General features: G+C 42.5%; 1 protein-coding gene across 2 annotated transcripts in view; it reads left to right on the top strand.

Annotated features, from left to right (window-relative positions):
* SHC3 (SHC adaptor protein 3) overlaps positions 1-27,371 on the top strand; it is a 163,367-nt gene that overhangs the window by 110,221 nt on the left and 25,775 nt on the right. For both annotated transcript variants that reach the window (XM_084994537.1, XM_084994535.1), the window contains exons 8-11: positions 14,553-14,703; positions 15,962-16,061; positions 20,983-21,141; positions 24,883-25,178. In XM_084994537.1, the coding sequence (XP_084850663.1) occupies positions 14,553-14,703; positions 15,962-16,061; positions 20,983-21,141; positions 24,883-25,178 (706 nt within the window). The remainder of the gene's footprint in view (positions 1-14,552; positions 14,704-15,961; positions 16,062-20,982; positions 21,142-24,882; positions 25,179-27,371) is intronic.

The following is a 27,371-nucleotide window of genomic DNA, read 5'->3' as shown; positions in this document are numbered from 1 at the left end:
CCGCATGCATGGCACATGGAGGTTCCCAGGCTAGGGGTCTAATAGGAGCTGTAGCCGCCGGCCTACACCATAGCCACAGCAACACCAGACCCTTAACCTGCTGAATGAGGCCAGGGATCGAACCCTCAGCCTCACGGTTCCTAGTCGGATTCGTTTCCGCTGCACCACGACAGGAACTCCTAACATAAAATTTCTAAAGCAGAGCAGAAGCAAGGGGACCTGCATTCCCTGACATCCATCCCACCTTGTCTGACAAGCTGCCTGTGAGTCCATTGAGCAGGTGTGCGATGGAGGGAGCAGGTGGGGACACACCACCTTCTGTCTCAGCGAGGGACATCCTGGGCCATGAGAGAATCCACTTTGCCTATAGCTGCTACACCTGCTCCTCCCCACCTTGCCTTGTTCTGGGGACCCTGGATGCAGGGGACGCTGGCTCATTTTCCTTCTAAACACTGAGATCCCCCGGCAGCAGGTTCTGTCTATGAGGAGCTCTCCTTGGGTTTTCTGCTCATTTGCTCAGGCCGTTTCTCTTCAGATTGGGAAATGTGAGCTGTGTATGAGAACTTGGTACAGTCCACTTCTTTGCCCATGTCTCTTGGAGTAGAGTTGGGACAGGTGAGCCTGGAGCAATGGAGCATGGAGTCTTAGGCCTCATTAAGCTGCTCTAGCATCTCTAGTTTCATGCTGGTGGCACATGGCTTCTTTCCTTTGTCTCTTGCTGCTCATGAGTGAATGGCTTTACCTATTTGTGGATTTTTTTTTATCCATTGTATGAATTATTGGTGGAGAGACTCTGTGATCTGAATTCATCATCCACCTCCACCTGGAAATGAAAAATATTACTTTTGGAGTTCCTACTATGGCATAATGGAATCGGGTTGATCTCTGGGCAGGCACAGTGAGGTAAGGATTTGGTGTTGCCACAGCTGTGTCTTACGTTGCAATGGAGGCTCGGATCTGATCCCTGGCCTGGGAACGCCATATGCTGTGGGGCAGCCAAAAATGAAAATAAAAGTACTTTTATTTTTTTTTTTAATTTTTTATTTTTTGGTCTTTTTTTAGGGTGGAATCCGAGGCATATGGAGGTTCCCAGGCTAGGGTCTAATCGGAGCTGTGGCTGCTGGCCTACACCACAGCCACAGCAACACAGGATCCAAGCCGAGTCTGTGACCTGACCTACACCATAGCTCACGGCAACGCCGGATCCTTAACCCACTGAGCAAGGCCAGGGATTGAACCTGCAACCTCATGGTTCGTAGTTGGATTCGTTAACCACTGAGCCACGACCGGAACTCCATAAAAGTATTTTTAGATGAATAGGTTTTTGGAGTGGTATTATTTTCCTTGGAAGAGTTTTCCTCTGATTTTTCTTGTAGAAATCCAAGGTCATTTTCAACACAAAACCAGAGAAGACAATGAAAAATTAGTTAAAACTCCATTTATTATTTTTTAAAACTGATATATAATTCATAAACAATAAAATCACTCTTTTGAAGTCTATAGTTCTGGAGTACCTGTCGTGGCTCAGCGGTATCGGACCTGATTAAGATCCATGAGGACGGGGTTTCCATCCCTGGCTCAGTAGGTCAGGGCTCTGGCATTGCCATGAGCTGTGGTGTAGGTCGAAGATGTGGCTCAGATCCCACGTTGCTGTGGCTCTGATGTAGGCCGGCAACTACAGCTCCGATTTGACCCCTAGCCTGGGAACTGCCACATGCTGTGAGTGTGACCCTTAAAAAAGTAAGCAAAAAAAAGAAAATATATATATATATATATATATATACACACACACACAGTTCTGTGGTATTCAGTATTGTCAAAGATTTAACCATCACCACAGTCTAAATCAAGAACATTTTCATCACCCAAGAAAGAAAACCCATACTTATTAGCAGTTATTCCCCATTTTTCAACCCCCTCTCCCCAGACTGTCACTTTCTGTCTTCATTGATTTGCCAGTTCTGGACATTTTATATAAATGGAATCATAAAATATGTGCCTGACTTTCACTTACTGGAATATTTTCAAGGTTAATCCATAGTGTAGCATGTATCACTATGACTTTTTTAGGGTTGAATAATACTGCATTGTATGCACATGTTATCTTTTGTTTATTCATCAGTTTATGGACATTTGGGTTGTTTTCACCTTTTATTTTATTTTGCTTTTTAGGGCTGCCCCGGTGGCATATGGAAGTTCCCAGGCTAGGAGTCCAGTGGGAGCTACAGCTGCTGGCCTATGCCACAGCCACAGCAACACCAGATCTGAGCTGTGTCTGTGCCCTACACCACAGCTCATGGCAATACCAGATTCTTAACCCAATGAGGGAGGCCAGGGATTGAACCCACATCTTCATGGATACTGGTCGGATTTGTTTCTGCTGCACCACAATGGGAAATCCTGTTTTCACCTTTTAGTTCTTATGAAAAATGCTGCTATCAAGATTCCTATATTAACAGATGTTTCATTACTCTTGGGTGTATAACTAGGAGTGGAATTGCTCAGTCGTACGGTAACTCTATGTTAAAATTTTGAGAAACAGCCAGCTGTTTTCCAAAGTGACTGAACTATTTCACATTTTCACCAACAAACTATGATGAGGGTTCCAATTTCACCAACATTTGTTATTGTCTATCATTTTGATTTTAGCCATTCTAATAGGTATATGCCCTTCCCCGATGACAAATGATGTTGGACATCTTTTCATGTGCTTATTGACTATTTGTATATCTTTGGAGAAATGTCTGCTGAAATCTTTAGTGTATTTTTAAGATTGAGTTATTTGTCGTTTTGTCGTTGACTTGTAGAAGTTCTTTATGTATTCTGAATGCAAGTCTCCTCTTGGATATATGATTAACAAATATTTTCTCCCATTTTTTGTTTTCTTTGCATTTTCTTAATTAAGCCCTTTGAAGCACAATAGTTTTTAATTTTGATGAAGTCTGATTAATTATTTTCTTTCTGATTGCTTTTGCCTTTGGTGTCACGTGTACAAAACCATTGCCTAAGCCAAAGTCATAAAAGATTTACACCTATGTTTACTTCTAAGTTTTAGCTCTTACATTCAGGTCTCTAATCCATTTGAGTTAGTTTTTGTATAAGGTGTGAAGTAAGGGTCTAACTTCATTTTTTCACAAATGGCTACCCGGTTGTCAAGCACCATTTGTTGAAAAGACTCTTCTTTTACACATTGAATTGTCTGGGCATCCTTGTTAAAATCAATTGACCAAAAATGTGTGGGCTTATTTATGGAGTCTTAATTGCATTCCATTGATTTATATGTCTGTTCTTATGCCAGTACCGCATAGTCTTGAATAATAAAGCTTTATAGTTAGTTTGAAATCAGGAAGAATGAGTATTCCAACTATGCTATTCTTTGTCAAGATTATTTTGACTATTTTGGGCCCCTTGCAATGTCAAATCAATTTTAGCCTAGCTCATTTTTTTTTCTTTTTTGATCTTTTTAGGGCCGCACCCTGTAGCATATGGAGGTTCCGAGGCTAGGGGTCTAATCTGCCTATGCCAGAGCCGCAGCAGCGCCAGATCTGAGCTGAGTCTGTGACCTACACCACAGCTCATGGCAATGCCACATCCTTAACCCACTGAGGGAGGACAGGGATCGAACCCGCAACCTCATGGTTCCTAGTCGGATTCGTTTCTGCTGCACCACAAGGGGAACTCCCCTAGCTCATCTATTTTTACAAAAAAGACAATTGGCATTTTGTAGGGATTACACTGAATATGTACACCAATTTGAGGAGTGCTTCCATATCAACAATATTAAGTCTTCCAATCCATGAACAGCCTTTCCACTTATTTAGATTTTCTTTAATTTCTTTCAATAAAGTTTTGTTATTTTCAGTGTATAAGTCTTGCATTTGTTTTGGTAACTTTTATTACCAAGAGAATAAATATTTTGGGAACTCCTTGGCGGCTCAGTGGGTTAAAGATTCAACATTGTCACTGATGTGGCTTTGGTCAATGCTGTGGCATGGGTTTTATCCCTGGCTTGGGAAATTTTTCAAGCTGCAGGCACAGCCAAAAAAAAAAAAAAAAAAAAAGAAAAATTTTATTCTTTTTAATACTGTAGTGAATGGAATTGTTAATTTTTTTCCATTGGTAACATATATAAATATAATTAACTTTTGTATATTGATTATGTATCCTGCACACTTCCTGAATACTTTTATTAGTGCTAATCATTTGTGTGTGTGTGTGTGTGTGTGTGTGTGTGTAATCCTTAGCATTTTGCTTTTTTTTTGTTTGTTTTGTCTTTTGGGGGCTGCACCTGTGGCATATGGAAGTTTCCAGGATAGGGGTCAATTTGGAGCTTCAGCTGCCGGCCTACATCACAACCACAGCAGCATGGCGCTGAGTTGTGTCTGCAGTTTATACCACAGCTCACTACAATGTCAGATCCTTAACCCACTGAGCAAGGCCAGGGATCAAACCTGCATCCTCATGGATACTAGTTGGGTTTGTAATCCTCTGAGCCACAACAGGAGCTGCTCCTTAGTATTTTTTATTTTTAAATTTTTTTTTCCTCTTTGTTGTCATTTATTTATTTATTTTTTTATAATTTTTTTATTTTCCCACTATACAGCAAGGGGGTCAGGTTATCCTTACATGTATACATTACAATTACATTTTTTCCCCCACCCTTTGTTCTGTTGCAACATGAGTATCTAGACAAAGTTCTCAATGCTATTCAGCAGGATCTCCTTGTAAATCTATTCTAAGTTGTGTCTGATCTTAGTATTTTTTTATATACAAATCATGTACTATGCAAATAGTACATGCACACCATTAACTGTGTTATTAATTGTGGGCTTTTCATAGACTCTCTTTTTTAGGTTGAGAAAATGCTCTTCTATTTCAAATTTTTTGAGTGTTTTTTCATGCAAAGCATTGGATTTTGTCAAATGATTTTTCTGTGTCTATTGAGATGATTATTTGGTATTTGTTTTTATTCTATTGGTATGATATATTACATTAGCTGACATTTAAATGTTGAACCAAACTTGCACTACTGGGAGAAATCCCACTTAGTCATGGTGTATGATTCTTTCTGTATGTTGCTGGATTTGGTTTGCTAGCATTTTGTTGAGGATTTTCCTGTTCATATTCATAAGATATGGGTCTACAGTTTTTTTTTTTTTTTCTTGTGGTGTCTTTGTCTGATTTTGGTATCAGGTTAATACTGGCCACATAGACTGAGTTTGGAAGTTTCCCTCCTGTTCTATTTTTTGGAACAATTATGAAGAATTGCTGCTAATTCTCCTTTAGATGTTAGATAGAATTCACCGGGAAGCCATATAATTCTGGGCTTTTCTTGGAATGCAAGATTTTGATTACTAATTTAATTTCTTTATCTGTTACAGGTCCATTCAGATTTTCTATTTCTTCTTGAGTTAATCTTTGTGGCTTGAGTCTTCGTAGGAATTTTTTCCCGTTTCGTCTAGGTTATCTAATTTGTTGGTATATAATTTTTAATAGTTTCTCTTCTAATCCTTTTACTTCCTGTATGGTTGGTAGTAGTTTTTCCTCATTTCTTCCTGATTTTGGTAAGTTGAGTCTTCATTCTTTTTTCTTGGTCACTCTAACTATAGATTTGTCAATTTTGTTAATTGTTCTAAGAACCAATTCTTGATTTCATTGCTTTTCTCTATTTTTTTTTTTTACTAACTACTTTATTTCCACTCTAATATTTATTATTTTCTCTTTTCTGCTTGCTTTGGGTTTAGTTGGCTCTTATTTTCTAGTTTATTAAAGTAGAAGGTCAAGTAATTGATTGGAGATTGACTGTTATCATATAAGTATTTACAGTCAAAATTTCCCTCTAAGCACTGCTTTATATTCATCCCATAAATATGTTTTTTATTGTTTTCATTCATTTGAAAGTTTGTTCTAATTTCCCTGTGATTTATTTTTTGATCCATTTGTTACTTAAGAATGTGTGGTTTAATTTCTACATATATGTAAATTTCCTAAATTCCTTTCTGATATTAATTTCTTCTTTGATTCCATTATGACCTGAAAACGTACATTGTATGATTTCAATCCTTTACAATTTTTGAATCTTTTTTTGTGGCTTAGCATAAGGAATATCCTGGAGAATGTCCCATGTGCGCTTGAGAAAAATTTATATTCTCCTGTTACTGATTTGAGTGTTCTATAGCTGTCTGTTATGTCTAGTTGATATATAGTGTTGTTCAATTTTCTATTTTCCAGTCCTCTCTGTTTGTTCTATCTATTATTGAAAGTGTGCATTGATATCTTCAACTATTAATATTATACTCTTTCTCCCTTTGATTCCACCAGATTTTGCTTCATGTGTTTTAGGGTCTGTAGTGAGGTACATTAAGGCTTATAATTATCACATCTTCTTGATGGGTTGCTCTTATATATCATTATAAAATTTCTTTATCTCTAGTAAAATTCTCTGTCTTAAAGTCTATTTGCCTGATAGAACTACCACAGCTCTCTTTTGGTTGCTCTTTGCATGCAATACCTTTTTACATCTTTTTACTTTCAATCTATTTTTATCCTTTTTTTTTTTTTTTTGGTCTTTTTAGGGCTGCACTCATGGCATATGAAAATTCCCAAGATAGGGGTTGAATTGGAGCTACAGCTGCCAGCCTCTGCCATGGCTACAGCAACGTGGAATCTGAGCTGCATCTGCAACCCACACCACAGCTCATGGGCTCACAGCAATGTTGGATCCCCAACTCACTGAGCAAAGCCAGGGATTGAACCCACATCCTCATGGATACTAGTTGGCTTCATTTCCACTATGCCACTATGAGAACTCTCTATTTTTATCTTTAACTCTAAAATCTATTGTAGAAAATGCATAGTCAGATCATTAAAAAAAATCCAATCTAGAGTAAGAAGATGTGGTATATATATACACAATGGAATATTACTCAGTCATAAAAAAGAACAAAATAATGCCATTTGCAGCAACATGGATGGAACTACAGACTCTCATACCAAGTGAAGTAAGTCAGAAAGAGAAAGATAAATACCATATGACATCACTTATATCTGGAATCTAATATATGGCACAAATGAACCTTTCTACAGAAAAGGAACATACTCATAGACTTGGAGAACAGACTTGTGGTTGCCAAGTGGGAGAGGGAGGGAATGGGATGGACTGGGAATTTGGGGTTAATAGATGCAAACTATTGCCTTTGGAATGGATAAGCAATGAGATCCTGCTGTATAGCACTGGGAACTATATCTAGTCACTTATGATGGAGCATGATAATGGGAGAAAAAGGAATGTCTATGTGTATGTGTGACTGGATCACCTTGCTGTACAGTAGAAAATTGACAGAACACTGTAAACCAGCTATAATGGAAAAAAAAAATCATTAAAAAAAAAAAAATCCAGGAGTTCCCGTCATGACTCAGTGGTTAACGAATCTGACTAGGAACCATGAGGTTGTGGGTTCGATCCCTGGCCTTGCTGAGTGGGTTAAGGATCTGGTGTTGCCATGAGCTGTGGTGTAGGTCGTAGACGTGGCTTGGATCCTGCTTTGCTGTGGCTCTGGCTTAGGCTGGTGGCTACAGTTCTGATTAGACCCCTAGCCTGGGAACCTCCATGTGCCGCAGGAGCGGCCCTAGAAAAGGCAAAAAGACAAAAAAAAAAAAAAAAAAAATCCATTCTTCTAATCTCTGTCTTTTAATTGTAGTGTTTAATGTATTTATACTTAATGTAGTTACTGATAAATTAGGATTTTTACCTGCTATTTTGCTGTTTTTTTCTATATGTCATGTCATTTTTTTGTCCCTTTATTTCTCCATAATGCTTTCTTTCATGTTAAATAAATATTTTGAGTCAATTTTTTTAAGTACTTTGCTTTTTTTAAACTATCTTGTAAAAGTTATTTTCTTAGTGATTGTCCTGAGAATTGCAATTACATCTTAATTTGTAATAATTTAATTCAGACAACACCAACTTAATTTCAATAGTATATAAAAACTTTGCTCCTGTGTGGCTCCATTTCTCCATCCTCCGTTGTGCTGTTATGTTATAAAGATTCCATACTTCTACATTGAGTGCTCATCAACATATGTTTATAATTATTGCTTTATTCAGTTGTCTTTTAATTCAGAAAAGAGATAGGAATTCCCTGATAGGTTAGTGGTTACGGATCTGGCATTGTCACTGCTGTGGTTCAGGTTCATTCCCTGGCCCAAGAACTTCTGCATGCTAGAGCACATCCAAAAAAATCCCCCCCAAAAAGGAAATACCCTACATTTATAGGTTTTTATACTTACCTATATATTTAACTACCACTATCTCCTATTTTTTCATGTTGACAGGAATTATTGTCTAGAGGCTTTTAATTAATTAATTAGTTCTTTTAAAGGCCATACCTGCAGCATATGGAAGTTCCCAGGCTAGGGGTTGAATTGGAGTTTCAGCTGCCGGCCTACACTACAGCCACAGCAACACCAGGTCTGATTTGCATTTGCCTCCTAGGCCACAGCTGTGGCATCACCAGATCCTTAATCCACTGAGTGAGGCGGGGATCGAACTGGAATCCCCACAGAGACCATATTGGGTTCTTAACCCACTGAGCCCAATGGCAACTAGTGGCCTTTATTTTATCTAGAAGTACTTCCTTTAATATTTTTTGTGGGGCAAATCTGTTAGTGATGAATTTTCTAGGTTTCTATTTATCTGGAATTGTCTTAACTTTTTTTTTTTTTTTTTTTTTTTTTTTTGGCTTTTTGGCTTTTTGGCTTTTCCAGGGCCGCTTCCCGAGGCATATGGAGGTTCCCAAGCTAGGGGTCGAATTGGAGCTGTAGTCTTCAGCCTACACCAGAGCCACAGCAACGCAGGATCTGAGCCGCGTCTGCAACCTACACCACAGCTCACGGCTGTCTTAACTTTTGATTCATTTTGAAGAATAGTTTTGCTGGATACAGGCATACTGCAGAGATACTGAGGGTTTGATTCCAGACCAATGCAATAAAGTGGATATCGCAATAAAGCAAGTCACACATTTCTTTTGGTTTTTCCAGTGCCTTTAAAAGATATGTTTATACTGTACTGTAGTCTATTAAGTGTGCAATGGCATTATGTCTTAAAAAATATTGTACATTCCTTAATTAAAAATGCTTTACTTCTAAAAATTGCTAGTCATCATCTGGGCTAGTTTAATCTTTTTACTGGTAGGGAATCTTGCCTCAGGGTTGATGGTGTTGACCAGTCAGGGATGATGGTTGCTGAATGTTGTGGTGGCTGTGACAAATTCTTAAAACAAGACAACAATGAATTTTGCCTTATTCTTTGATTCTTCCTTTCATGAATGATTTCTTTGTATCAAGTAGTGCAGTTTGAAAGCATTTCCCTCATAGAACTACCTTCTAAATTGGAGTCACTCTTCTTAAACTCTGCCACTGCTTTATCAACTAAGTATATGTAACATTCTAACCCTTTGTTTTCACAGCATCTTCACCAGGAGTAGATTCCATGTCAAGAAAACACTCTCTGAAGTTCCAGTCATGGCTCAGTGGTTAACAAATCCAACTAGGAACCATGAGGTTGCGGGTTTGATCCCTGGCCTCACTCAGTGGGATAAGGATCCGGAATTGCCGTGAGCTATGGGGTAGTTCGCAGACTCGGCTCAGATCTGGTGTGGCTGTGGCTGTGGCATAGGCCAGAGGCTACAGCTCCGATTCGACCCCTAGCCTGGGAACCTCCATATGCTGTAGATGCGGCCCCAGAAAAGACAAAAAAAACCAAACAAACCAGAAACCACTTTCTTTGCTCATCCCAAGATACAACTCTTCATCCATTAAATTTGTGTCATAAAACTGCAGCAATTCAGTCACATTTTCAAGTTCCACTTCTAATTCTAGTTCTTTTGCTATTGTTACCATGTCTGCAGTTACTTCCTCCTCTGAAGTCTTGAACCCCTCAAAGTCATCCATGAGGTTTGGGATTAAATTCTTCCAAACTCCTGTTACTATTGATAATTTTACCTGTTTCCATGAGTCACAAATGTTCTTATGGCATCTAGAATGGTCAGTCCTTTCCAGAGGGCTTTCAGTTGACTTTGCCCAGATCAGTTAGAGGAACCCCTATCTATGACAACTACAGCTTATGCAATGTATTTCTTAAATAATAAGACTTGAAATGGAAATTACTCCTTGATCCATGGGCTGTAGAATGGATGTTGTGTTAACAGGCATGAAAACAACATTAATTTCACGGACATCTCTATCAGAGCTCTTGGGTGACCAGGTGCATTATTAACCAGCAGTAATATTTTGAAAAGAATCTATGTTTTTTCTGAACTGCGGGTCTCAACAGTGGGCCTAAAATATTCAGTAAATCATGCTGTAAACTGATGGGTTGTCATTCAGCTTTATTATTCCAATTATAAAGAATAGGCAGAGTATGTTTAGCATTATTATTATTATTATTATTATTATTATTATTATTCTTGTCTTTGTAAGGCCACACCTTCAGCACATGGGAATTCCCAGGCTAGGGGTCAAATGAGAGCTGTAGCTGCCAGCCTACAGCACAGTCACAACAATGGGGTAATCCAAGCTGCATCTGCAACCTACACCACAGCTCACGGCAACACCAGATCCTTAACCCAGGGATCAAACCTGCATCCTCATGGGTACTAGTCGGGTTTGTTACTGCTGAACCACGACAGGAACTCTGGTTTAGCGTAATTCTTAAGGGCCCTAGGATTTTCAGAATGGTCAATGAGCATTGGCTTCAACTTAAAGTCACTGGCTGCGTTAGCCCCCAACAAGAGAGTCCGTCTGTCTTTTGAAGTTTTGAAGACAGGCATTGACTTGGCATCTTCTTCCAATACAAGGCTGTTTTATCTACACCAAAAATTTGTTATTTAGTGTAGCCACCTTCATTAATTATCTTAGCTAGGTATTCCGGTTAGCTTGCCGTAGCTTCTACTTTAGCATTTGCTACTTTACCTTGCACTGTGACGTTATGGAAATGGCTTTTTTTCTTTAGCCTCATGAACCAACCTCTGCTAGAGTCAAGCTTTTCTTCTACAGCTTCCTCATCTCTCTCAGCTCGCATAGAATTAAGAGAGTTAGAGTCTTGCTCAGGATTAGGCTTTAGCTTAAGGTCATGTTGTGGCTGGTTTTATCTTCTATCCAGACCAAAAACTTTCTCCATATCAGCAATAAGGCAGATTCACTTTTTTTTTTTTATTCGTTCGTATGTTCACTGGAGTATCATTCATACATCACTTTAATTTCCTTCAAGGATGTTTCCTGTGCATTCCTAATTTGGCTAACTCTTTGACACAAGAGGCCTATCTTTTGGCCTGTCGCAGCTTTTGACATGCGTTCCTCACTGAGCCTAATCATTTCTAGCTTTTCTTTTAAAGTGAGAGACATATGACTTTTCCTTTCTCTTGAACACTTAGAGGTCAGAGTAGGCTTATTAATAGGTCTAATTTCAATATTGTTGTGTCTTGGGGAATAGGGAGGCCAAAGAAGAGGGATAAAGATGGGGGAACAGTCAATCAGTGGAGCAGTCAGAACACACACATTAAGCTTACCATCTTAGGAGTTCCTGTTGTGGTTCAGTGGAAATGAATCCGACTAGGAGCCATGAGGTTGCGGGTTCGATCCCTGGCCTTGTTCAGTGGGTTAAGGATCCGGTGTTGCCATGAGCTGTGGTGTAGGTCGCAGATGCGGCTTGGATCTGGCATTGCTGTGGCTGTGGTGTAGGCCAGCGGCTGCTGATCTGATTTGACCCCTAGCCTGGGAACTTCCATATGCCACTAGTGCAACCCTAAAAGGACAAAAGACAAAAAAAAAAAAAAAATTGCCATCTTACATGGATGCAGTTTGTGGCACCCCAAAACAATTACAATAGTAACCTCAGAGATCAATGATCACAGAGCACTATAATAAATATGACAATAATGAAAAAGTTTGAAATAGCATGAAAATTACCAATATGTGACACAGAGACATGAAGGGAGGAAATGCTATAGGAAAAATGGCACTGATAGCCTTGCTCAATGCAGAGCTGCTACAAACCTTCAATTGTGAAAAAATGCAAATTGTAAGGTCTGTGAAGCACAATAAAACAGGACATGCCTGATTAGAGTTCTTGGTAGACAGTATTTTTCCTTCAGTGCTTGGAATGTGCCATCCCACTGTCCTTCTGGTCTTCATAGGTTCTGATGAGAAATCAGCTGTTAATATTATTGAGGGTCACTTGTCCACGATGAGCTGCTTCTCTCTTGCTGCTTCATCATTCTTTAATTTTGGTTGGAATCAGTTTGATTGTGAGGTATCTAGGTGTGAATATCATTGATATATGCCGTTTGGTGAGAACATTGTTAATGTTTGATTTTTTGTTTCCCTTAGTTCTCAAAACATATTTAAAGTAGCTAATTTAAAGTCTCATCTAGTGAGTCCAAAACCTGAGTTTCCTCAGGGACAGTTTCTATTTTTTTTTTTTTGCCATTTCTTGGGCCGCTCCCGCGGCATATGGAGGTTCCCAGGCTAGGGGTCGAATCAGAGCTGTAGCCACAGGCCTACACCAGAGCCACAGCAACGCAGGATCAGAGCCGCGTCTGCGACCTACACCACAGCTCACGGCAACACCAGATCCTTAACCCACTGGGCAAGGCAGGGATCGAATCTGAAACCTCATGGTGCTTAGTCGGATTCGTTAACCACTGAGCCACAGCGGGAACTCTGACAGTTTCTACTGATTGCTTTTTTTTTTCTTGTGTATTAGCCAAATTTTTTTGTTTCTTTGCATGGTTCATATATATGTATATTTTTTGTCTTTTTGTCTTTCGAGGGCTGCACCCTCGACACGTGGAGGTTCCCAGGCTAGGGGTCTAATTGGAGCTGTAGCCGCCGGCCTACACCACTGCCACAGCAATGCCCGATCCGAGTTGCGTCTGTGAACTACCCCATAGCTCATGGCAATGCCGGATCCTTAAGCCACTGAGTGAGACCAGGGATTGAACCTGCAACCTCATGGTTCCTAGTCGAATTTGTTTCTACTGCCCCACAATGGGAACTCCCTCCTCACTTTTTCTTTCTTTCTTTTTTTTTTTTTTTCGTCTTTTTGCCGTTTCTTGGGCCGCTCCCGGAGCATATGGAGGTTCCCAGGCTAGGGGTCGAATCAGAGCTATAGCCTCCAGCCTATGCCAGAGCCACAGCAACGCGGGATCCGAGCCACGTCTGCAACCTACACCACAGCTCACGGCAACGCCGGATCCTTAACCCACTGAGCAAGGGCAGGGACCGAACCCGCAACCTCATGGTTCCTAGTCGGATTCGTTAACCACTGCGCCACGACGGGAACTCCCTCACTTTTTCTTTTAAGGTTTTAATGAGCTTACTCTTTACCCTAAATGTAATCCACTGTTTCAGGGAGTAGCAATGTTAAACAATTTCCTCTAATTTTTTCTGACAAATAACCCTGGTGAAGAAGCTGTTTTCCTTGGAAAAGCTCTGAATCAGGTCAAATAAAGACAGCTTTAGGAGTGGATTCTTCTAGAGAATGACCAAACAAGTCATAATGACACTTCTCTGGGAATAGAGCTTTGAAGGAGCCTCAACACAATTTTGCCCCCTCCCATGGCTATCAGGCTGCCGATTTTCCCTGGGACTGTGGGATTTTGGGTTTTAAGGCGATCGTGGAGACAGCAATAGAGCAGGTTAAAACAGAACAAAGTTGTTGTTCTGACAGCTGTTTGTGTTTGCTTGTTTATTAAACACTCTCTCGGTTGCTATAAGCTTCTGGTTTATTTCCAGAGGTCTGAAAATGTTGATTATGAAAAAAATTTTTTTGCTAGTGTTCTTGTGGTTATTATAGAGAAGAGAATATTCAGAGCTCCGTATTCTACCATTTTCTCTGGTGTCATTTATCTCCATTTTAAAGTCAATTTTGTTCTGGGTAAATTTCATGGTATACTAAAATGTGTGTCTGTACCTTGACTAGCTGGTTATCCTTACATATCATATATACCTTTTCTCAATGTACTTTTTAAAAACAAGTTCTTCCTTGTTTCAAATATGATTGGGATTTTCTATTTATTTATTTATTTTGTCTTTTTGCTATTTATTGGGCCGCTCCCACGGCATATGGAGGTTCCCAGGCTAGGGGTCGAGTCGGAGCTGTAGCTGCCAGCCTACACCAGAGCCACAGCAACGCTGGATCCAAGCTGCGTCTGCAACCTACACTACAGCTCACGGCAATGCCGGATCCTTAACCCACTGAGCAAGGGCAGGGACCGAACCCGCAACCTGATGGTTCCTAGTCGTATTCGTTAACCACTGCGCCACGACGGGAACTCCGACTGGGATTTTCTAAAGAGCGGAACTGTGAATAAGGCAGGGATATTTGGCCAAACCCCTCATCTGCTTTTCATTTATGCCTGAGACATAGACGGTTGAAGGGGTAGTAACTAAACTGCTTTCTGGGGTGACCAGTCCTAACTACGATTTTTTTTTTTCATTTTGATGGCAAGCTCAACTTTTGGCTAAAGTCCTTGAAAATCATCTTTTAACAGAATGCAGAGTCTAGATGAGCCATGGACTGAAGAGGAGGGCGATGGCTCAGACCACCCGTACTACAACAGCGTTCCAAGCAAGACACCTCCTCCAGGGGGATTTGTTGATGCTCGACTGAAAGCCAGATCCCATGGCCCTGACACAGCGCAGGTGAGTCTTACACTTTTTTCCTTGGGCGATGGCTAAGGAAAATAGCTCCCTTTGCTTTCTTCCCCTTTACTTTTAGGCTGGTGTTCTTTCCAAATAGAATAATTTACAGAATTTTTCTCCTTGAATTTCACAAAGCAGGCAAGTAGAAGAGGCTTGTGTTTGACCATCCCAAACCTTAGTCAAATGCCTTGGAGCTTTATTGTGATTCCTGAGATACAAGCCTGGGAGTTCCCTCTTCATCCCAGGACCCATCCCATTATACTATGAATGTAATGAGGAAAAAAGAGAATTCAAGACTTTTATTTAGTTTTTTTCCTTTAATGATTCTTATTAAAAAAAAAATGTCCATTTTCTACTGTACAGCGTGGTGACCCAGTCACACATAACATGTATACATTCTTTTTTGTCACATTATCCTGCTCCATCATAAGTGACTAGTCATAGTTCCCAGTGCTACACAGCAGGACCTCATTGCTTATCCATTCCAAAGGCAATAGTTTGCATCTATTAACCTTAAATTCCCAGTCCATCCCACTCTCTCCCCTTCCCCCTTGGCAACCACAAACTCAAGACTTTTAAAAGTCCTGAGGTGCTTTGGGTTCTCTGTGAAGAGAGTGGATGGAAGCCTTTAAGAGGAGAAAAAAAAAAAAACTTTTGAGTTTTTCGTTTTACCCATTTTCTTGGTTTTTCCCTCCAAATCAAAATTCTAGTAAGGTGCTAACGTTCAAGAGTTATGCTACCTCTGTGGCCTCTCTTCGTTATAGGGAATTTTGTGTGAATGACAGTAACACCTGTAAAAGTAGAAAAATAACATTGAAACCAAGTGTCAGTAGCTCTAACTGAGAAGGAATCATGTACTTGCCAGGCATGAGTGGTTATTATAGGTGTACATCTGGTGGAAAGTATGTCCTCACACACGGAAAATCTCTAACTGAAATCTGTTTTAGGACATGCCGAGCAATGTGGCTGCTTGTGGAAAAAGCTCAATGTATGGTTACCCTTAGGGAAGGGATGTGGAGGGTCGTGAAAACCGGGGGGCATTTGTAGTTTGGATGAGACGCAGCCTCTTTCTCACACCCCGACAAACTTATTTCCCAGATCTTAATGTCGGTCGTGGGGCTGGAAGGGGAAATTGTGATAGGAGGCCACCCATTGGCCATTGAAGTCCTTTCATGCATTATGTATTATGGCTTTGAAAGGTGGAGAAACAAGAAGAGGATGATTTTTTTTTTCTTTGTGTATTTACATACGTCTATAGTTTGCAGGAAAAGAGCAAACTTACTACCAGGGGAGACACTTGGGAGACCCGTTTGGCGAAGACTGGCAGCAGACACCTGTCAGGCAAGGCGAGAGGCAAGGTGAGATGGATAAGAAATATAAAAAAATACTTTGCAGAGAGGATGTGCTCCTTGGTGGGTATTTCCCCCCCTGTGGAGTGGCAGAGAGACCCCCTGGAAATACCTGTTAGGGGTGGGGCTGCCGAGTCTCGACCAGATCATAGAAATAGAAATAATGGCTGTCAGGCTGTCCGAGGGCACACACGAGGCATTGCTTCTCTGGCACCAGGACCAGCTCACCGCCCCCTGCCCGGAGCTTCCTGTTCTCCTGCACTGAGACTTTCTACCTAGGCCTTTCTCTGGCAGGAGGGCTTGCTCACCCTGGGGCAGAGGAATGCACCTCCCTAGGGGCACCCCCACCCATTTCATTTTTTTTTTTTTTTGTCTTTTTGCCATTTCTTGGGCTGCTCCCGCGGCATATGGAGGTTCCCAGGCTATGGGTCTAATTGGAGCTGTAGCTGCCGGCCTACGCCAGAGCCACAGCAACGCGGGATCTGAGCCGCGTCTGCAACCTACACCACAGCTCACGGCAACGCCGGATTGTTAACCCACTGAGCAAGAGCAGGGATCGAACCCACAACCTCATGGTTCCTAGTCGGATTCGTTAACCACTGCGCCACGACAGGAACTCCAACCCCCACCCATTTCAAATGGAACTGGGTTGGAAGCTGTCCCTAAGCTCCCTGATGGGGCTGAACCTCAGTGGCTCCTAACAGTGCCCTGTAGCTTTCCCTTCTTTGCCTCACCCCCGCTTTACCTATCCAGGGTCAGCTTCAGGAAGAATGGAGCAACAATGACCCTTCTTAGAGATGACACTAGAGGGATACAAGTCCCTCACAGGGGCTGGGTCCTTTTAGAGGACAGTTCTACCTCTTGTCAAACTTATTAGCATGTGTACCTGCATCCCACATTAAAAAGAATTCAGGAGTACCCGTCGTGGCGCAGTGGTTAACGAATCCGACTAGGAACCATGAGTTTGCGGGTTCGGTCCCTGCCCTTGCTCAGTGGGTTAAGGATCCGGCGTTGCCCTGAGCTGTGGTGTAGGTTGCAGACGTGGCTCGGATCCCGCCCGCATTGCTGTGGCTCTGGCGTAGGCCGGTGGCTACAGCTCCGATTCGACCACTAGCCTGGGAACCTCCATATGCTGCGGGAGCGGCCCAAAGAAATAGCAAAAAGACAAAAAAAAAAAAAAAAAAAAGAATTCAGATAAGACCAGTTAAGGACTGTTGAGTTTAAACTTGAGTCTAACATTAAGTCTCTGTTCTCTAGATAGTTATTTCTGTACATACATATATGTGTATGTATGTGCCAAGACCAGTTCAGCAGGTTAGGGCTGAAGAACGGGTGCTGTGAAACTTAAGGAAGAAGTTAACATAAAACAAGACACAGAGACATTTATCTTAATTAAAGGTGGGAACCCGGGGACTCAAGGTTTCAGGGACCAAGAGCGCCACCTCAAGAAACCACACTGCTTTTATTGTGCTCTTTGGGATTACGTCAAGTGAGGAGCCAGCTATAGGTGCAGGATATAGTTTTTTTAATTATTATTTTAAAAAAGTCAAATAGCTGGTAGATGGTTAAGCTTTTACTCTGACCTTTAGGCATTTAACAGTCGTTAGGATTTGAGGAAGCTTGGTGTTAGTTATCTATGCATAGCATCTAGAGAATCATCACTGTGCTTCCTGGTGTGCCTAGGTTTGCACCTTGGTTCTCTTTGCTAATGCGTATTCTGCCAAAGACCCTTCATAAACCACTTGGGGCCATGAGGTTCCTCTTTCTCTTATTCTTAAGAGGACATACCATGCTGTGCAAACGGTGTGCCAGTCTGTGCTGTGCATCTGAGTGCCTAGACCAACGCCGTATGTCCTCATTCAGCTGAACATATGAATAACTTAGGCCTTTAAGTCTTTGTTCTTAAGCTTAAGTCATTTACCAGCACTGCGACTGTTTTTCAAGCAAGAAGATGGGGTAAAGTAAAGCAGGACAAGATGGAGTTTTCAGCAAAGAGGCTAAGAAAATACTGTAGAAACATGTCTCGCGACATGTATGTATATACGTATTTTTTTAATTTTTAAATTTTAGTTGATTTACAATGTTCCGTCAGTTTCTACTGTACAGCAAAGTGGCCCAGTCATACATATCTATACATTCTTTTTCTCATATTATCTTCCATCATGTTCTATTACAAGTGGTTAGATATAGTTCCCTGTGCTATACAGCAGGACCCCATTGCTTATCCATTCTATTTTTAAATTTAAAAAAATTTTTTTAAAATCTTTTTATTTTTTAGGGCCACACCCAAGGCATATGGAGGTTCCTAGGCTAGGGGCTGAATAGGAGCTGTAGCTGCTGGCCTGCACCACAGCCAGAGCACCGCCAGATCCGAGCCACGTCTGCGATCTACACCACAGCTCACGGCAATGCCGGTTCCTTAACCTACTGAGTGGGGCCAGGGATTGAACCTGCATCCTCATGGATGCTAGTCAGATTCGTTTCCACTGAGCCATGACGGGAACTCCTGCTTATCCATTCTAAATATAAGGGTTTGCATCTACTAGTTCCAAAATCCCAGTCTATCCCACTCTCTTCCCCTCCCCTTTGACTGTATATATATATATGTGTGTGTGTGTGTGTATTTTAAAGGTTTCTTTTAAACCTTTTTCCTGCCTCAAACATTTCCCTAACTTTCAATACCTCTGGAGTCCTGGCTACTAACCTTATGGGGCCTGAAGGAGACGGAGTGACAAATGAATTAAGATCCACTTTACGCTTCTAAGTATATAAGTTTAACCATTTATTGGTTTAATATGAAGGCTCTTCCTTTCATTATTGCCATTGGTGTGGGTGAGTGAATGACAATATATTTACAAAATCCTCCCCCTCATGAGACAATTTTATGTCTCGCCTGTCCTAGCTGAAAGCTGGCCCGTACACGCTGGCTCAGTCAGTAAACCATAAGGCCCAGTTAATACACCATGTCTCTACTTCAGACTAGAATGGAAATAGCAAATTAAAGTTATAACTTTGCCAGAGGGACTTTTTTACAGTTTTCATCTTTGCTTTGTATACATTTAAAAAATATTATACAATTGTGTACATATATAATCATTGATAAGGGCTAAAGGAGACACATTACTACTGTGTACTCTGTTGAAAAATTCATCAGGTTTATTTGAAAATGGTCTTTTTTTTGTCTTTTTGCCTTTTCTAGGGCCCCTCCTGCAGCATATGGAGGTTCCCAGGCAAGGGGTCGAGTCAGAGCTGTAGCCACCAGCCTACGCCAGAGCCACAGCAATGCCAGATCCAAGCCATGTCTGCCGCCTGCACCATAGCTCACGTCAACGCCAGATCCTTAACCCACCGAGCAAGGGCAGGGATTGAACCCGCAACCTCATGGTTCCTAGTCGGATTTGTTAACCACTGCACTAGAATGGGAACTCCTGGTATCTTTTTAAAATACAAGTTATTTAGGCCAGATCAAAAACAATGTAAGAAATTCACTAGGGCATAAAAGAACCTTAAGCAAGTTCTTGGCCTGGAACTCAAGATTCATAACTCTCAATAAATCTCAATTTCTTATTTGAAAGCAGTAAATATCTCTCCCAGAGAACAACTAAGAATGTCCCTTATGAAATTCTTAGCAGCTGTTGCCACTAAATGAAACTGAACTCTGGGTAGCACCATGGTGTGTGTCTCCTTGCCCTGAACCTAGCACCCTCCATCATCTGAAGTGGGAAAGGGCCTTAGCCAGCCAGCAATTTATTCATTGGGCTTTTGATCTTCTTCTTCTTCCTTTTTTTTTTTTTTTTTTTTGGCTTGCCCACAGTAGAAATTCCTGGGCCAGGGATCAATGCCACAGCAGTGACAACACCAGATCCTTAACCTGCTGAACCACCAGGGAACTCTTTGATCTTCTCCTTTTATTTAATTTAATTTATTTATTTATTTTTGTCTTTTTGCCATTTCTTGGGCCGCTCCCGCGGCATATGGAGGTTCCCAGGCTAGGGGTCTAATCGGAGCTGTAGCCACCGGCCTACGCCAGAGCCACAGCAATGCAGGATCCGAGCTGAATCTGCAGCCTACAGCACAGCTCACGGCAACGCTGGATCCTTAACCCACTGAGCAAGGCCAGGGATAGAACCTGCAACCTCATGGTTCCTAGTCAGATTCGTTAACCACTGAGCCACGGCTGGAACTCCTACATTGCATTTCTAATGGAGTTAATTTACTAAGCATTCACCTACACTTAAAAAACAAAGAAAGAAATTGAGAGAAATAAAGAAATTGAAATTGACTTGTTCTTCCCAGTTGTTTTGATCTCAGGCCTTTTGTGAAGGGGTTGGGAGGAGGAAGCAGCTTCTGCAGTAGGCCTGGCCGCCTCTGCTCCCCCTACAAGCCCCGCCCCTTTCCGCCCCCTAGCCCGGGGTTATAGCAGTGGAGAGTCTTGGTAAGGCTTCTAACCTTTACAGTGTCTCTCTCCATGGGCTGGCAGAGAGCATCCTAGCCAGAGCACAACAGGGTATGAAAGGGTCAGAGATGAAGTGGATGGGCTTTTACAAGGATTTTTTATCCATGGGCTAAAGGAACTTCTCTGTGAAATATTGAGTAGCTTCACACATGAATAATATTACCTTTAGGGAGTTCCTGTGGTGGCTCAGTGGTTAGTGAATCCAACTAGGAACCATGAGGTTGCAGGTTCGATCCCTGACCTTGCTCAGTGGGTTAAGGATCTGGCGTTGCCGTGAGCTGTGGTGTAGATTGCAGACGCGGCTCTGATCCCACATTGCTGTGGCTCTGGTGTAGGCCGGTGGCTACAGCTCTGATTCGACCCCTAGCCTGGGAACGCGGGAAGCTGCCCTAGAAAAAGCAAAAAGACAAAAAAATAAAAAAAACAATATTACCTTTAGAAGAGAAAAGAGGACTTTTGTTGTTGTTGTTGCAGGGTCCTTGGATGTCTATAGCGTGCCCGAAGGGAAATCGCATGTGACCCCAGTAGGAGAAGCCCCCACCTATGTCAACACCCAGCGCATCCCGCTGCAGCCCGGGCCGGCTGCAGGCAGCAGTGCAGAGAGCAGCCCAAGGAAAGACCTCTTTGACATGAGTGCGTTTCCATTTGCCACTGTTTTGTTTTGTTTTTTTTTCCTCTCTCTTTTGAGTTTTTGTTTGTTTGTTTTGTTCGTTTACTGTCTTTTGTTTGAAATCTGTGCAATTACTGAATTTTCTGCTAGTGCGGTTTGGATTAATGTTGCTGATTAGCTGTACCTTCCTGGATTACAAGGGGGCTTTTCAAGGCTTTGAACTTGGCCAAACTCTGCTTGGGGATTACAGCCTTTGCTGCAGTCCAGAGGCAAAGCGACGTCCCCCTGCCTTTTGGTAATTGACTTTGCTCTTGAAGATCTGCACATGTATTGAGACAACTGGTATACATAAATAAATACATCCATTTATTTATTCACTTCGATATTAACTGGATGCTGTGTGCCAAATACTGTATCAGTTACTAAGGATGCCAAGATGACGTGGCATGGCATCTGTCTTCGCAAGCTTTTAGTCTGTTGAGCCAGGCTAATATATAAGGAGGCAATTGTAATATATTATTTTGTTTGTCTCTCACTTTTCTCTCTCTTTCTCTCGTCCCCTCCCTCTCCACTGAACACCTACCACGTGTTAAATGCTATTCTACTCCCTGGGGATATACAGGAACACAAAACACAGGAAAACAAAAGAGACAAAGTCCCTACTCTCATGAGTTTAAATAACCACCATGTATTACAAGTGATCTGATGAAAAAGAAAATGAGATAAGAAGAATGACCCCAATCTGCTATAGTGCCATGTGTACCATGGGTTTCTGTCATATGGATTGGGAAAAATAAATCATCTGTGAACTGATTAATGAAAGTGTAAATTGCTAAGGGATTTCAAAAGAGCTTCCCAAGCTCACAAACAGCTTTATGTCCCCAATTTCTTTTTCAAATTCCTTGAGAGTTTTACAGGCTGAAGAGGGAGGGGGAGGAGACTGGTATCTAATAAGGGTCCACTATGTGTCTAGGTGCTTATTATTTTACTGAACTTTTGCAGTGGTCCTACAAGTAGAGAGTGTTATTGTTATTACTGTTTTACAGAGGAGAATCTTAGAAAGTCAGTAACTTTACCACAGGGTCCACATTTGGTATTGGATGCGGTTGAGGACAGGCTTGGGTGCTTTCATGAGTAGGCTGTACCATGACAACAAAAGTCTGGTTCTCCTCAGCCACTCTGATTTCCAGAGCCCAGTCTCTCATTCTGACTCACTGAAATCACACAGCCGGAAGAACTGTAGAATCATCTAATCCAACCTCTTCATTTAAAAAAAAAATGAGGAAATATCCCAAGAGGTATGAAGCGACTTCCCAAGATGCAGAGCTGTGTTCCAGCTATAATGATATCTCCCGACCTTAGTTTAGTAGTTGTATTTATGGCCAGACAAGTTTCACTGTTTAATTTAGTCAATTTACCAGTGACCCTGGGTCCCAGAGCCTGAGGAGAGTTAGATTAGGCTGGGATCTGAGATGGCAAAAGTGAAAAAGCCAGAACTAGCCTTTTCTCATCCATCCATTTCTACTCCTACTCCCAAAACTAGACACGGGGAGACAGAAGGTAGAAAGAGCCCTGGAGAGACTAGTATCTATTGAAAAGTATGGAAAAATAAACTTGCCACTTTGTATTCATCTTGAACCACTGTAGCAAAATGATGATAGCGGTAGCGGCGCTGAAAGTGATGGTGATGGTACTGATGGCAGTGGGGATGATGATGTTGGTAATGGCAGTAATGAAGGTGATGGTGATGATGAGATGCTGCTAGTGATGTTGGTGATGATGCTGACGGTGATGCTGATGGTGATGCTGACGGTGATGCTGATGATGATGCTGATGGTGATAATGATGCTGATGGTGATGCTGATGGTGATAATGATGCTGATGGTGATGCTGATGGTAATGGTGATGCTGCTGGTGATGCTGATGCTGATGGTGATGCTGATGGTGATGGTGATGGTGATAATGATGCTGATGCTGATGGTGATGCTGATGGTGATGCTGATGGTGATAATGATGATGCTGACGGTAATAATGGTGATGCTGCTGGTGGAGCCGAGGTGATGGTGATTATGCTGGCCGTGATGATGATTGTGGTGATGGCGGTGATGGCGATGATGATGAGGGTAGTGGCAGGAAGGAAGGTGATGACAACGATGAACTGCTGTTAGTGGTGTTGGTGATGCTCGAGACGACGATGATGATGGTGTTGATAGCGATGTGGTAACGGTGATGCTGGTGGTGGGCCTGAGGAGCTGGTGACTCTGATGGCAGTGACGGTATTGGTGGTGATCATGATGGTGCTGATGGTGGTACAGAAACAGAATGCAAGTTTCCCACGGCTGCCGGGAATCAAGGAAAAAGTTTGATAAGAGAAAATCCACAAACATAATGTTAGCCAATAGTTTTAACCTCTTTTTCTCCCCAAATCTGTAAATGATTAAACAGGTGTCAAAATAATTTTGGTTTCATTTTATTCACCTCACTTCTGCACAGTCTCTTCTGACATTAAACAACTGGTCTGATTTTATAGCACTCACTGAATAGTTCAGGTACAAACTATGTCTCAGGAACAATGTTGGGCTCTGAAGACAAAGTTGTGCCCAGGAGAAACCCATTCCTGTTGTTGTGATACTTGTAGTGTACTGGGTCGGCAGTGTGGTCCTAAAGAATCATCATAACGCCTAACACTTGCGTAATGCAGTGCATTTCTCAGAGTGCTGTTGTACAGAGAGATTTCATTAGATGTGCCTGGCGGCTTCTCTTGCTTTTTGTCTTTTTTTGCCATTTCTTGGGCCGCTCCCGGGGCATATGGAGGTTCCCAGGCTAGGGATCTAATTGGAGCTGTAGCTGCCAGCCCACGCCACAGCCACAGCAACTCGGGATCTAAGCCACATCTGCGACCTACACCACAGCTCACAGCAATGCTGGATCGTTAACCCACTGAGCAAGGGCAGGGACTGAATCCGCAACCTCATGGTTCCTAGTCGGATTCGTTAACCACTGCGCCACGACGGGAACTCCCTTCTCTTGCTGTTGATATTCATTGCCGTTAGAGCAGCAGTCTCAGCATTCACCAATGCCCTGCATGGAGAAGTGCGTTCTGAAGGGCAGGAAGCTAAGTTCAATCTCAGACACTTACAGAAGAGCCTTGTTCCACAGGGAAACAAGTGAAGGTCCAGGGGATGTAGAGCTGCTAGCCTGGGGCAAGTTGGCCAAAAGGTACCCACTATTGTGCCAGTTTTCTTCTCTTTTAAAAATTCACTTAATACAAAGATTTTGAAAAAAACTTTTGTTGGGTTGGGTTTAGGTTCTGCATGATATCAAAAACCTTGCAGCTTGTCTTTTCCTTTGCGTGTTTTCTTCAGTGTTGGCAGGTTTTTTGGTTCAGAAGAGTGCACGTTTGTTGAAGAGGCCAGCCAGTGTTTGGGAGAAAGTAGGTGGTATGTAAGATACGTGGCCTCTGGCAGAGTGCAAAAATGAAGTCATTCTAACTAGTTGGAAAAGCTGTGCACTTGAATCTTTGTTATGTGACACAATACCTAGCTGTCTGGGGAAAGCAGACTCATCAGAAAGAGTCATTCCAAGATTTGGGCTGTGCTTTCAAAAGCTCGTTATGATGACTTTCGTTATATTTCCAGCCAGTCCTTTTTCTCTACTTCTTTTTTTCTGGTAGAAGTTGCCTTTGCATTTCCAGCCTTCACAAAGTACTGTTTATCATTTGCCTTCCTTGGGATTGACGTGTTGCTGGTGAATGTTGTTGGCAGAACCTTTTGAAGATGCTCTCAAGAACCAGTCTTTGGGGCCTGTGTTGAGCAAGGCAGCCTCTGTGGAATGCATCAGCCCCGTCTCCCCCAGAGCCCCCGATGCAAAGATGCTGGAAGAGCTAAAAGCAGAGCCTTGGTACCAAGGGGAGATGAGCAGGAAGGAGGCGGAGGGGCTGCTGAAGAGAGATGGAGATTTCCTGGTCAGGAAGAGCACCACCAACCCGGGCTCCTTCGTTCTCACCGGCATGCACAACGGCCAGGCCAAGCATCTGCTGCTCGTGGACCCAGAAGGCACGGTGAGCACAGGGTGGGGTACAACCTGCACCCACCAGCCTCCCTCCCACAGTCTGCCCTGGGTCATTGCAGTGGGGGACCACTTTCCCTCTTCTTCTCACATATGCCCACTGAGTCCCGCCGATCACTCCTCCAGGACCCTGGAGACCAGGCACAGAGGACTTAAGCTTTCAGGTCAGAGCCAGGCTGCAGGAGGCCATGATCCGGCCCCGTGCAAGTTAGAAAGCTTGGAACATCACTAGAGCCCAGGTTGAAAGCCTTAATTCTCGTGCTTGTGAAAATAAATGCAAAAACCGAGGAAGTTTTCCTTCCAAATGTATTCATAGTGGATAAAGAAGTGGAAGGCTCCTGGGCTTTTAATATTGACCTCAAGTATCTCCGAAAGTTGAATCACAGGTGTTCACTTGCAGGTTGTGGAATGTGATGAGGCAATAAGTAAACCCCCTATTAATAGAGCTCTTGCTTTCCCACTCAGAGAAGTAATGCTGCATGACAGTCAGTTTGGTTCTTCCTGGTAATACCATCGTGTCTAAATAATTCTGCCTCTTTGACTGAATAGGCCATCTTCCAGTCAATAAACAAATCTGACCTCACCCTGACACAGTCCAAGCATGACTACGTTTAACACAGGAATTAGGGAGCGCCCGTCGTGGCACAGCGGAAATGAATCCAACTAGGAACCGTGACCTTCCGGGTTCCATCCCTGGCCTCACTCAGTGGGTTAAGGATCCGGCGTTGCTGTGAGCTGTGGTGTAGGTCAAAGATGCAGCTCGGATCTGGTGTTGCCGTGGCTGTGGTGTAGACCAGCAGCTGTAGCTCTGATTAGACATCTAGCCTGGGAACCTCCATGTGCTGAGGGAGCAGCCCTAAAAAAAAAAAAAAAATAGTAATTACATTAACCTAACCACTGAGTAAATTCCAAGATTTTTGTTCAAAAGCTTTTATCCAGTGAAAACAAAGCAGCAGGCAGAGTTATCAAAACAGTGGTTTAAGGACTTTGTATCTTTTTGATTGACAGGTAGGGATATAGACTTGTTTTTCAAGTGGACTTGAACACTCCTGCACTGTGTGAGGGGGAAGGAGGTGGTCTTACCTGAGAAAATTTGTTGCCTCAGGTGTCCAGACTGAGTTGTCTGCACACCTCATCTCCCTGGACATCTGTCTCAGCGCCTTCTCCCCTCCCCACCCCCGACCCTTCCCAGGAACATAGCGTAAATCTTCCAATCCACCTTCTTTCTTTTTTTCTCTTTTTTTTCCATTCCTTTTTTATTTTTTTAAGGCCATACCTGTGGCATATGGAAGTTCCCAGGCTAGGGGTCTAATTGGAGCTGCAGCTGCCAGCCTACGCCACAGCAACAGCCACAGCCCCAGCAATGCCAGAACCAAGCAGCATTTGACCTACACTGCAGCTCATGGCAATGCCAGATCCTTAACCCACTGAGAAAGACTAGCAATCGAACCTGCATCCTCATAGATACTAGGTCGGGTTCTTAACCTGCTGAGCCATGATGGGAACTCCCCCATCTACCTTCTTTAGTTGTGTGGACTTTTTTTTTACATACACGCATGCCAGGGAACATACATATTTTGTCTTTGTGTGTTTTAGAAATTTGCAAATGTGATACTGTTCCACAAATCATTTCTTTCTTTTTCTCTTTGGGACCCATGTTTGAGATCTGTCAGTGGTACCTTCTGTGTACTGATTTGTTACTTAGGTAGTCCGCCTGGGGTTCCCTGGATATAGGATCTGCATGTCAATTCTCAAACTTTCTCATGAAGACTGAAAAACTGCAGGCACTGCAAACCTTGTGCCTGTTTCCCCTGAACCCGGGGTGGTCTTGCTGGGGCACATCACAGGAATAGAGTTTTTGGTCCCAGGATATAATCCCAGGCATTTAACGCCACAGGGGGTTGCATCTGCTTCCAGAATAGCTGGGCTACCAACGGGCACAGCAGCAGAGCCTAGGGTCTGCTCTAGTCTTGCTAATTTGGTGGGCCTCTTCTCTAGTCTTGCTAATTTGGTGGGGGTGGGGAGTGATGTCTCATTGTTTGCTGCGCAATTCTTCAAGTGCACTTTATCAGGTTTCTCCATACATTTTATGTTCCTATCTTTTCACCATGTTTGTCTTTTAATCTTCCTGGGTTTTCCTGAACTTTTCCCAGCCTACTCTCTCGCTTCTTCCCCATCAAATAAT

The sequence above is a fragment of the Sus scrofa genome, chromosome 14 (genome assembly GCF_054392235.1).
Source record: "Sus scrofa isolate SSC_HxYL_T2T_F1_AM1 chromosome 14, Sscrofa_HxYL_maternal_Yorkshire_Landrace_v2.0, whole genome shotgun sequence".
NCBI classification, from domain to species: Eukaryota; Metazoa; Chordata; class Mammalia; order Artiodactyla; family Suidae; genus Sus; species Sus scrofa.
The sequence above is the reverse complement of the archived record's forward strand: the minus strand, read 5'-3'. Positions and strand labels throughout refer to the sequence as shown.